General features: G+C 34.3%; 1 protein-coding gene and 1 pseudogene across 4 annotated transcripts in view; both read left to right on the forward strand.

Annotated features, from left to right (window-relative positions):
• Positions 1-12,778, forward strand: part of VPS35L (VPS35 endosomal protein sorting factor like) — a 112,286-nt gene that overhangs the window by 24,519 nt on the left and 74,989 nt on the right. For all 4 annotated transcript variants that reach the window (XM_074280929.1, XM_074280928.1, XM_074280931.1 and 1 more), the window contains 2 exons: positions 1,738-1,822; positions 7,271-7,330. In XM_074280929.1, coding sequence (XP_074137030.1) covers positions 1,738-1,822; positions 7,271-7,330 — 145 coding nt within the window. The remainder of the gene's footprint in view (positions 1-1,737; positions 1,823-7,270; positions 7,331-12,778) is intronic.
• Positions 3,203-3,855, forward strand: LOC141550364 (protein BUD31 homolog pseudogene; annotated as a pseudogene).

Below are 12,778 nucleotides of genomic sequence, written 5' to 3' on the forward strand. Positions count from 1 at the left end.
TTCCCCTATCCAATTTCATGGTCTTATTGATATTTATTTATGGACCCTTTGAAAAACCCTAGTGAGTTTAGACTTCCTGGTTCACAAGGATGTCAAGCGTTTCAAAGAAGTAATAGGAAGACATTGGTGGAAAAAACCCTAAGAACTTAACAGTTGATTTCTTTGGAAGAATATAAATCAAAATTTCTTTATACCAAATCATAATGGCAGAGCTAGTGAGTATATATAAGACAGAGTTTTTGTGCTTCAAGCAGACTGTATCTGTAATAGGCAAGTGAGAAGGGTAGTGTCATACTCTTCTTCTTTTGAATTTAAGACTTTATTTTGTAGTTTTTAATACTCTTTTTATAGGTTTCTGCCAGATCAACTTGGTAATCTGCCTCAAAGGGATAATGTTTCTAGGAAAATGATTCTCAAATGTTTCAAATCTCATGATTCCCTAACTCTCATCACTTAACTCTGCTGTTCATAGGTCATTCATACAGACATTCCAAAAAGTCAGATTCCCTTTCTCCTTCAGATACAACTGTTATCAATCAGAATTTTGGTATGAATATGAAATTTATCTCTTTTTGAGGCTCTCTTCCCCTTTCTATATATGCTTTTGGAACTCCTAACTCTGACTTGTCTAGGGCAAAGATATCAGATTTAGATCCAGCAAAATTCTTGAATTCAGTGCAAACCGATTAAAATGTAATTGAGAAAAGTTTCACAAAATAAATTAACAATTTGTGGTTTTCTCAATCAATATGCAGCCTACAAGGAACTCTATTGAACTCTATTGAAATTTGCCACCACTGCTGTAGGGTATCGGTATAATTCTCTTGTAAAAAGGAGTTAACATGTAACTGATAGACTTGAAGGTATAGTAGCAGAATCCTTCTAGCTTTTTGTGGGTATGCTTTAACTGTATTATTCTATGTTGTATGATTATAGTTTGTTCTCTATTAGAATAAATATCTTAGATGTTGAGTTTAGAGAATTTATGTGATTCTAGAAAATACTGTAGAAGGTATTTTATTGATGAGGAAATTGAGACTTATAAAAGCAAAATGTGCTTAAGAACACACTGAAATTAGTGGTAGAACTCAGGTCTCCTAATTCCCAATATAGTGTTCTTTATAATTATAAGCACCATATTGCTTGTGCCCTTCTTTGTTGCCCCAGAACCTGTGAATAATGTTTGGAGGGATCAGTTGGAGCTATTTCCAAGCGGAGGGATTTTTTAATCATTTCAGGGCTTATTTTAATTAATTTTCCTACATTTAAAAACAAAACAAACAAACAAAAAAAACTTTTCTTTTTATCGTTAGCCATTGACTTTCTCCATTCTTATTGGAGAACCTTATTTGGAACCCTTATTTCACTGTGATTCTTTTTTTCCACTCCTTTTTTTCTCATAATGGTCAGCTCCCTCTCTAGGGAGAGAATTCATTGTTCTGTGGAGCTGATACTTCACTATACCCTAAAACTCCGGGGCCTTGTCATCTCCACTGTAACTCTTGGTTTCTGTATCCATCTTACAGATGAACCAACCAATTAGGGGGTCACATATTTATATTTATATTCTCATCACTCAGCAAAGTGCTTGCCTTTGATAAATATGTAATTTTTTTTCATTCAATCATTTTGGAGTATGGATTGTACAGTGTTGACATCTCTTGCCTAAATGGTCGTGTTTTTCAATATTGAAGAATTCTAAGCCAGTAATGAATGTTACTCTTTTTGATTTCCTAGTGTTCTAAACTTCTTTCTGATACGTCAGTAATCCAGTTCTATCCAAGCAAATTTGTCCTCATCACTGATATACTTGATACATTTGGTAAGTGCTGGCAAGATCTAGGAAAGTTTTTTTTGTTTTTGTTTTTGTTTTTTTTAATCATTATAGGTGAAGTGAAGTGAAATGAATCTCATCAGAGAAATGGTTTAAATAAGTCACTGGTCAGAGATAATCTGTCTATAGTTTTTTATTCTCTAAAAAGAGCGTTGTTTTTAATAAAATTTTGATACCTCAGAACTCATTGCATGATTTCATTTTTAGAAGGTTTATGCTATATCTTTTAAAACAATGATTGATATAGGTCATCTCAGAAACAACAGTAAACCTGTTCAAATTAATTTGCTTTAAAAGATCTCATTTTTATTGTCTGTTTCTTTTTGTCTTTCATTCAGAGTCCTCTTTTCACAGATTATTCCCTCTTATCCTTATCCTTTATCTTTACCTTTACTTTTCTGGAAACTTAACTTTTAGAGATTAGTAAGCTTGATTTGATGCTTGGCACACAATATGACATTTCATATTTCATAAGTGCCACTTGGTTAATTGTATATATAAAAGTAAAGGGAAAAAATGGGGGGTGGAACATTATGGGAAAATACTGCAGCTCAGAATGTCAGATCTGCTGTGTTACAGCCTCTCTTATAGATGAAATTACCAGCATGTACTACCATGCCTGATCAATGACTTTTTCTGGTTAATTTTTTCCTTATTTTGGCTGCACTGATTTTGTTTGTGCAAAATTTTAAATTTTATGAAATTAAAATTGTCTGTTTTATATCTATGATATTCTTTGTTCTTTGGTCCTACTTTAGGATGTTAAGATTACAAGGTGATAACTCAGGTTGTCTAAACAATTCTCTAGCACAGAGTTCACACCTTTAAAAGGGGTTTACACATTTAGTCTTTTGAAAGGAATTGACACCTTTAAAGGAGTTTACACCTTTAGACTTCTGAAAAGGAGTTTACACAATCTTTAAAAGGAGCAACTTCATTGGTTGAAGTATTTTCCCACAAGCCCCTGAGTTCTCATGGGCCCATTCTCTGCGAGGATAAAAGAAGACAGCATTGGGCCTGGACAAGCAGTCTGGATTGGGGAAGGATAAGAGCTGGAGGAGATTCAGAGCCAGGATTCAGGAAGAAGAAGAGTCTGGCTGGAGGCTCCAGAAACTTCCCAAGAAACTTGCTCACAGAGGAAAAGGATTCACAGAGAAAAGAAACCTCCTCCCAGAGAAGGATTATAACTTAGAGACTACAGTTTTGGCACCCAACGTGGGGCAAGGACTTTTGCTTATCTTGACAAGGATTTATTCTGAGCCCTTCAGAGGAGCTAGCCCAGACCTTCACAATTTGGCACCCGAACAGGGACAGACACCCTACCTCCACTGAAGTCCTCCAGTGACCTGGAGATTAGGTGAGTATTCTAATAGACAAATAAGGAACTTACCTTGTTAAGGGCTAAACTAGCCCTTATATATTTTGGAAACGGAAGCCTGACTGGTGGTGGTCGGGAGCAGTTGAAAATGCCTAAAGTGAAAAGAAGCAGGAAAGCTCCTCCAGATGGCTGGGAGCTAATTGAACCAATGCTGGATGAATTGGATCAGAAGATGAGAGAAGCTGAAACTGAACCTCATGAAGGAAAGAGGAAAGTAGAATCTTTCTGGCCAATTTTCAGGATTCATCACCAGAAAACCAGATACATATTTGATCTTTTTTATAAGAGGAAAGCCATAAGTAGAGAATTGTATGAGTACTGCATTAAAGAAGGTTATGCAGATAAGAATTTGATTGCCAAGTGGAAGAAACAAGGTTATGAAAATCTGTGTTGCCTCCGTTGCATCCAGACTCAAGATACCAATTTTGGAACCAACTGTATATGTAGGGTTCCAAAAAGCAAATTAGAAGTGGGGCGGATCATTGAGTGTACCCACTGTGGCTGCCGAGGATGCTCTGGTTGACAGATCTTGAAGCAGTGGACCCACAGTTCTGGATCAAATATTGGCATTTCTTGAGAGAAAAGAAAATTCATTCCCTCAAGGAACTTAGCAAAAAAAAAAAGAAGAAGCAGCTCTCTAGTTCAAGGCCTGACATTGTAGAAACTCAATAAGCAAGTTACTACTTTACTTCTAGCATGTGTTATGTTACTATGTGTTTATGTAATTTATGTAATTATGTGTAATACCTCCCATATTGATGGATTTATGTTTCAAGGCCATGATCACCCTATGTTCTAAATCAAAAGAAAGGGGGAAATGTTAGGATTACAAGGTGATAACTCAGGTTGTCTAAATAATTCTCTAGCACAGAGTTCACATCTTTAGTTCACACCTTTAAAGGAGTATACACCTTTAGACTTTTGAAAAGGAGTTTACACAATCTTTAAAAGGAGCAACTTCATTGGTTGAAGTATTTTCCCAACAAGCCCCTGAGTTCTCACGGGCCCATTCTCTGCGAGGATAAAAGAAGACAGCATTGGGCCTGGACAAGTAGTCTGGATTGGGGAAGGACAAGAGCTGGAGGAGATTCAGAGCCAGGATTCAGGAAGAAGAAGAAGAGTCTGGCTGGAGGCTCCAGAAGCTTCCCAAGAAACCTGCTCACAGAGGAAAAGGATTCACAGAGAAAAGAAATCTCCTCCCAGAGAAGGATTATAACTCAGAGACTACAGGACCTTTACAAGCCATACATGGTACTGGAGATATGACTATAACTGTGAAGCACTCTTAACAGTAATAAAGCTATCCTAAATAAGTAGAGAAATGTTGATTAATTGCTAATGGGTAGATGAATATAGCACAAATAACAATACTACCTACTTATTCAATCCAAGCTAGGTAATGCTAGGTAATAGAGCACAAGACTTGGAGCCAAGAAGACTGGAGTTCAAATTTTGCTTTAGACACTTACCTAGCTCTGTGACCAGGAACAAATCACTTATTTACTGTGTCCTTATTTACTGTGAAATGGTGATCATCACTTTTTCCCCCCATCATTAATTTTCTTAAAGTTTACTCTATGTGGAGGGATTTCTAGATTTCAAAGTATAAGAACATCTTTGAAGTTCTTGTCTTCCAAATTTCAGCATTCCACATTAATTTTCCCCCCAAAATGCAACCAATTTGCAGTTCTAGTTGTGACTAACATGCCTGTCATATTAACAAAGACTTTCATCATCTTTTTCATTTTGAGGCCTGGAAAATAATATCTGAATTTTTCAGTGTACAGTTCTTTGAATATTAGAGCAAATAAATTCTTTTTTTATATGGTTGTTGATAATTTGTGTTTTTCTTTTGAGAATTTGTTGACTTTTTTTTGGAAGACTGCTTATATTTTTATATATCTATGTCAATTCCCTATGAATTTTGGTTTTTAGACCTCCAAAAAAATTAATTACAAAAATCTTTGCCCTACTTTGTTTCTATTTTTAATCTATACACTAATAGGATGCTTATCAATTGAGAAATGTTTGAATAATTTATGGCATATGGTTGTGATAGAATACTATTATGCTATAAGAAATGATGAAGGGGATGGTTTCAGAAAAACCTAGGAAGACTTTTATGAATGGATGCAAAGTAAAGGAAGAGAAGTAGAGAAAGAGTTTTGCAATAATCACAATAACAATACTGTAAAGATAAACAACTTTGAAAGACTTAGAAACTCTGATTAATATAATGTCCAAACACAGTTCCATAGAATTCATGATGAAATTCCCTTTCAGATTGAGAGTTGGTGTGCTCAGAATGCACATCAAAACATATTCTTTTTCTTTTCTCTCTTTCTTTTTTGGTTCATTTGGATTTTTTTTTTTTTACTTGACTGTACATAGCCATAATTAAGTTTTTTTCTTAATTCCTCAGTGGAATGGGGGAAGAAGAGATGAAAGGGGGAAAATTCAGAATTGAAAATAAAATTAAATTGAATTAAGAAATAAAAGATTAAGAAAAAATATTTGTTGAAATATATTAGATAAAGAACTCACATCTGAAATCTTTAAGGAACTCATATGGTGTACTAGAATGAATAATACTGGCTTTGGAGTCTAAGAACATAGATTTAAATCTTGGATTCTTCTCTGGGTTCTAGGCCACTTCTTTAACCTATTTAGACCTCATTTTCCTTATCTGTAAAATGAACAAGCTAGGTAAAATGCCATCTAAGATTTTTCTTGCTCAGAATCTTTGCTTGCCTAGGCTACAAGCTGCTCAGGAGTTGAAAAGAATCAATTTACCACACTAACTAGAATAAATGATAAGAGCATTTTTTAAGAGCTTACTAAAGCCTGTGTTAAATTCTGGAGATACAGATAAATAAACAAAATGTTCTTTGTTCCTAATGAGCTCATAAATTTTTTTTAAACTAATTTTTTATTGGTATATATTTTTTTTACATTACCTACATTTTGCCTTCACCTTTCCCAGAGAAACCTGCCCATGTTACAACAATGAGAGTAACAACAAACTTAAAAAAAAAAAAAGGAAAAAGTCAGCAAAGTAAATCAATACATTGAAAAAAATCTGAAAATGTTTTCAATGAGAACAGTCATTAACCTTTAACCTCCAAGAGGTGGGAGGAGTGTCTTCTCATATCTCTGTGGCTATAAGCTTGTTCTTTATGATTTTGCTTTTTTAAAATTTTGATTGCTTTATGGTTAGTCTTTCCATTGTATTATTCTTTCCAATGGTAGTGTAATATTGTTTTTCTGGTTGTGCTTGTTTTGTTGTGTATCAGTTTATATGTCTTCCCATGATCCTCTATTCATCTTATCATTTTTATTGTCATAGTCCATTACATTCATGACTCACAATTTGTTTGGTCTTTTTTCAGTTGATAATATCTTCGTTGTTTCCAATTCCTTTTTACCATAAAAAGTGTTGTTTAAAAATATCTTGGTGTATATGAGATCTTTTAAAAAATAACTAGTAATTTGATATAAAATAGATAAGAAGTTATTGAAAATGTTTTATTGTCTTGATTTGATTTATATTGTTATTGGCATTTTTATCTTTTTGGAGACTATTAAAATCCAGTTTGTAAAGTGATGAGTTTTTTTCTCTTTGTTTCCACCTTCACTTGTTTATTTTGGTTGGGTTCAGTTACTGGAATGACTTCCTACACAAAAGCACTTTTCCTCATTTTTTCTGTTGATTTCTCTCCCCCATCACACTCCAAATTTCAATACTCTTGTATCTTCCTGCTATTCCTATCTTCAAGTACAATACAGAATATCTGTTAAATAAATGAAAAATACCAAAACTCCTTTCAACCTTGATGTTTCCTGAAAATATAGAAAAGTTTTCAATGTGAGGTTTTGTTGCATGTTGTCTGGAATTGTCAAAAATTTATTTTAAATTTTAGATTCACTAGGTGGCAGCATGATATCATAAGAAAACATTCAAGGAGATGAAAGTAAACTTTATTTTTATTGTTTCTTAGTTGTATAATGTCTTAATGCCATGTAATTTTCTCCCTCCTCAACATCCCCATCCCCAACAGGTAAATTAGTGTATGAGCGAATCTTATCCATGTGTATGGACAACCGCAGTATTTTATCAGGTAATTTCATAGATAGCCTGCTACCTTTGTAATTCTATTGCTTTCATGATTGCATTAATTTTGGGGTGTATAGTGAGTCTTTTGAACATATGTTTTATATGTAAAGCATAGAGATCTGTTATATTTCTATCCATTTCTTTGATATGTTCAGAAAAACACATCATTAACAGATTTCTGAACAGAGTGTCTCTTATAGAACCCTAGAGATTTTTAAATGGGTCAGGTTAATAGGGAAAGTAATTTGAATTTGTTTCACAAAGTTTTTTGAACACTAGAGAGTTAGTTAGAACTAGATTTAGATAGATTTTATTTTATGCTAATTTACTTTTTCTCTGCTTTACCTTTCTAAAATCCTTCCTGATTCCTAAGAAATTTTTTTTGTTTTTTTAATGTACATTTTAATATTCATTTAATATATAATAATTAAAATGTATATTTAAATTTAAAAAAAATTTTTATTTTAAATTCTTAGGAAGATCTCTTTGTCTCAACAAGTGCTCCTAAGCTATCCGTTGTTACCTATTTACTCAAATGAATCTTTGATTTTATTGAAGTGGTTATTTCTTCCAATAATGCAGATGGAAGATCCTAGTACATCTCTGCCCATTTATCTTGTCTGTGTTGTCTCATCTTGGGGGGGATGGGAAAAGGATAATCTTCCTTCATTTTTTTTGACATTTTCTAAAAGTGGAGTACATTGGTTGTCCATTGGTTATGCCTCATTATTACTGCCTAACTAGTCTTTCTTTTTTGAACATCAGTTTTTTTGATGAACTTCAACTTTAAAAAATTAATTGATTAGGTATTTAATAGCATAGAATTTAAGAAGTTACTTCTTTCATTTTTCCTTTGCCTTTTTCTTCTTCTTCTTTCTATATAAACTATTTTTAAAAATCCTTATGTAGAGTTCTATCCTGGACCCTCTTTTCTTCTGTCTCTAGTCTTCTTTACTTAGTGATTTTGATGAGAGATAGGAAAGGGGGAACCCCATTTGGATCGGCACAAAGATAGTCTCGTATTGGCGCAGTGTCCCCTGTAAATTCATTTACAGGCCTGAAAACCTAGATTGATAAAAAGATTTATTGTAGGGATTTAGAAGTAGAGTTAAAGGTAGAAAGACTGTCAGGGCCAGAGGTGGTCGCTGGGCGGGAAGGAACCCTTACATGGCTGGAAGGATACCATGTTGGGGAGGGAAGGGCTCCTGCAAAGAGACTGTTCTAATCTGGCTCTTTTATACCTAAAAGGGGCTTGTGGGTAGTACCCCAAGTTCCTGGTGGACTTTCAGGCTGGGTCAGCATTGAATAGAATTCAATGGGTTTAAACTGTGGGGGTTGGGAAAACTCAATTTAGTTCAGATCCAGTGGGGGATGGGACAGCTCTGATTTGTAAATTAAAGGTCAGCCGTGGTGTGGGGATTTCTTAAAGGGATCTCAACCCCCATCAATTTTATTAATTCTCATAGATTTATTATCATATCTATGCTGATGATTCTCAGATTCTCTCTACTGGCCTCTAATTTTGCATCTTGAACTGCCTGTCAGATTTCTTGAACTGGATGTCCAATAGGCATCTTAAATTCAGCATGTCCAAAATAGAAGTCATCTTTCCTCTAAACTCTCCTTATCTCCCCATCTTCCTTATTACCTCTCAGTCCTGCAAACTCTAACCTTGGAGTTATCTAATACTATTTCTCACCTCACCATATCCAAAACTATTGTGAAGGATGTTGATTTCATCTTTGCAACATCTTCCAAATATCCTGCTGGTGAGTCTACTACTTTAATTGTCTCCCGATTCCAATTCATCCTTCATTCAGACATGAAAGCATTTTCCAGATCATGTAACTCCCCTATATAATAAACTCCAGTGCCTTCCTATCGTCTTCAGGAGGAAATACAAAATACTGTCTTGGGCATTTTAGGCCCTTCTACCTTTCCAGTCTTCTTATACCTTACTCTTTGACATATACTCTTCCATCCAGTGATACTTGCTCTCAGCTGTTCCATGAGTAAGATATTTCATTTCAGCTGCAGATGTTCTATTTTCTTTAACTGTCTCTTGTGTTGGAATACTCTGCTTCCCTGTTCTGACCTCCCTGGCTTCCTTTAAGTTCCACTTGAAATTCCACTTTTTACAGGAAGCTTTTCCCAACCCCTCTTAATTTTAGTGTCTCTCCTCTTTTGATTATTTCCCACTTAACCTGTTTCTAGCTTGCTTTGTACTTATTTGTTTGCACTTGTTCTCCTTCTTAAATTAGAGGCTCCTTGAGGGCAGGGATTGTCTTTTGCCTCTTTCTGTATTCCTCTCTTACTTACCCCAGTGCCTGCACATAGTAGGTACTTAATAAATGTTTACTGAATGAATGAATGAAGTAAGGGACAGTGTCTCTTTTTTATTCTTACATTTTGAAAGAGAACTGAATTGAGAGATGATGAGATTTTGTAGATAAATTAAATTCCTGTTAGTAATACTTCTTTTCCTTTCTTCATCTTTCTTCTTGCTGTTATTGGTTTCACTTAACTTGCAAGTCCTAAAACTCTTTCTTTGAAAGTGTCAGCAGCCCAAAATTGAGACAGTATGTTTTAGTTAAAGAACATTGGAGAAGTCAAGCATCTGGGGTTCTAAGTTTGGCGGCTCAATTGCAGACAAGTCATTTTGCCTCTTGGATTCTGTTTCTCATTTGCCATTTGAGAGTCAAACTCACTTTAGCAAACATTGGTTAAGCATCTATTTGGTTCCAACATTTTATGCCTTCTTAGTCACTTGTGGTCCTGTGAAACTGATAACACATATTTCACATTTTGGCTTCATATTCCTACCAATCCTGAATATTAAATGAGCTTTTTTCAGATCGCTGATTGTGCAATATTGTACTCAGATTGTTCTCAGATCTAATTTCCAAGATTAGAATGTTTGGCAGGATACAGTGGGGAAAAGAACTCTCTGAAATAAGTAGTGTCTAGCTTTTCTGATAGCATTTAAAGACATTTTTACTCTCATAATTCATTTAGTCTCTTGTATGCAAGATTATTTCAAGTTCAGCTCAGTTTTCTGGCGTTTTCATAGATGAATTGGTAAATGTTATCTAATTGTTTTTGAAATTTTCCAGTATTCCTCTCTTCATTCCATTGAACTCTTTCTTTTAACCAAAAAAAAAAAGTTAAGTAAAAACAGCTGACAGTGACCATATCAGACAAATTATGTCCCATTCTAATATATACAAATGCCTGCTTTTCTGCTATATAGAGCAGGGATTAAAAATCTAGGATTTATGAAGTTTAAAAAAATAAACATTTTGATAACTGTCACCATATTTAGTTTCCCTTGTAACTTTATTTCATGTATTTAAGAAAATTATTCTAAAAAGATGTCCATAGGATTTACCTGATTGCTATGAGTTGGGTGAGAGTGTCTGTGACACAAATGATGTTAAGAACACCTGTTGTAGAGGATGCTCTTTTTTATCATTTGTTTTTTATAGTGTTCAGATGCCTTTTAGTTTTTGTTTTAATTTATACATTAGTGTAGAGAGATATATTACTTTGCTTATTCTACTTGCTTTACATTGTATCACTTCATATGGATTTTCCCATCACTTCCAGAATTCCTTGCAGTCAGTGTTTGTTTTGGCATTATTTGGATATTGCAATTTGCCCAGCTGTGCCCTCATCATTAATTCTCACTTTGTTCCCATTGTTTTGCTATTACATACACATATATACTTGCATACCTCCTTATTTACATACATGTGTTGTACATACCTAGAATTTTCCTCCCTGCTTCTGACTTTCTTCTTCCTTTCGACTATATGATCAATAGGAAAATTGCTTGGTCAAAAGGTATGTGAATAATTGAATAACTCTTCTCACAAAATTCAAATTGGTTTTCAAAGTCATTAGGCCAATTTACAATCTCTCATCACTATTGCCTTTATTATCTTGGTTTCTTTCAAGGGTTATGAAGTATTACTACCTTAGTATTTTCACTTTAATTTCTCTTATTAGTGATTAGACTAGTCTTTCATGTTCCCGGAAACTGATTTTTGCTGTTTTTGTATTAGCAGTATCCTTAACTGACTTGGCAGTTAGGGCAGATTTTAACTAAGATGACCTCACACCCTGTAGCACTGTTATATAATAAACCTTTAGCTATTGGGGGTGGAAATTGGCAGATGTAATGAATTACATTTTTCTTCCTCTCATATTTCCACATAAGCTTGGTGTCCTGATGGAAAAACAAGCATAATATCAGAATAATTAGAGCAGGAAAGGAAACATCTCTGCTCTTTGTTAGTCAAAAGTTTTTCTGGCTATAATTTTAAAAATGTGATTATCCCTCTGGAAAAAAAAATCTGATTTTATTCAAAATAAATTTTTTCCTAAAATGGTCTAGTATACTGTTTTCAAGTTTAGTGTCAAACTTTATTATTGATTGACCACACATACATACTTAGCATATATTCTTTAGACTTAGTGCAACATATTTCTAGTGTAATTTTCAGTGTTTTCAAATATGTTAGTCTTAGGATGATGTAGTATAAAGAACCCTAGAATAGGGGCAGCTAGGTGGCACAGTGAATAGAGCATCAGCTCTGAAGTCAAATCTGGCCTCAGACACTTAACACTCCCTAGCTGTGTGACCCTGGCCAAGTCACTTAACCGCAATTGCCTCAGCAACAAACAAACAAACAAACCCTAGAATAGAGGACTGGAAACTTGGGTTCCAGTCCTTGCTCTACCACAAACTTTCTGTGTTATCTTAGGCAAAGCATTCAGCATCTTGAAGTCTCAATTTCCTTTCTATTAAATGAGAATTGATCTAGATCAGAGATGGGTCTTAGGCAATTTGAATATTTATAATAGAATTTTCGAGCCATACAAAATTATCAGCTTAAAAACTCATTTAGCAGGAGGTAGTATCAGTCTTTCAGATCATCATCACCTGCAGTTGCCTTGGCAGAGCCAGAACAATGATTTCTCAGGTATTATATGGACTGATTCTAGATGTTATCTAAAATTTCATAAATCACATTCTTTAACTATATGAAGGGAAATTACAAAACAATTCAATACTGACAGTTAACAAAGACATTAACAAAATATCCCCAAGTCTCTTTATTCTTTCTAGAGAGAAATAAGTGCTTTTTTTCCTCCTTGAGGCAATTGGGGTCAAATGACTTGCCCAGGGTCACATAGCTAGGAAGTGTTAAGTATCTAAGGCCAGATTTGAACTCAGGTCTTTCTGACTTCAGGGCTAGTACTCTATTCATTGTGCCATCTAGTTGCCCTGAAATAAGTACTTTTGAAGGTGATTATATCATCCTGTACATTTTAATGTTTTCATTACTTTTTGTATATGACAAGTGTGGTACTTAATGTTGTATGAATGACTCTTATTAAAAGAGTATTTTATGTAGAAATGTAGAATTGTAGAAATTATAGAAATGTA

The sequence above is a fragment of the Sminthopsis crassicaudata genome, chromosome 1, assembly GCF_048593235.1.
Source record: "Sminthopsis crassicaudata isolate SCR6 chromosome 1, ASM4859323v1, whole genome shotgun sequence".
NCBI classification, from domain to species: Eukaryota; Metazoa; Chordata; class Mammalia; order Dasyuromorphia; family Dasyuridae; genus Sminthopsis; species Sminthopsis crassicaudata.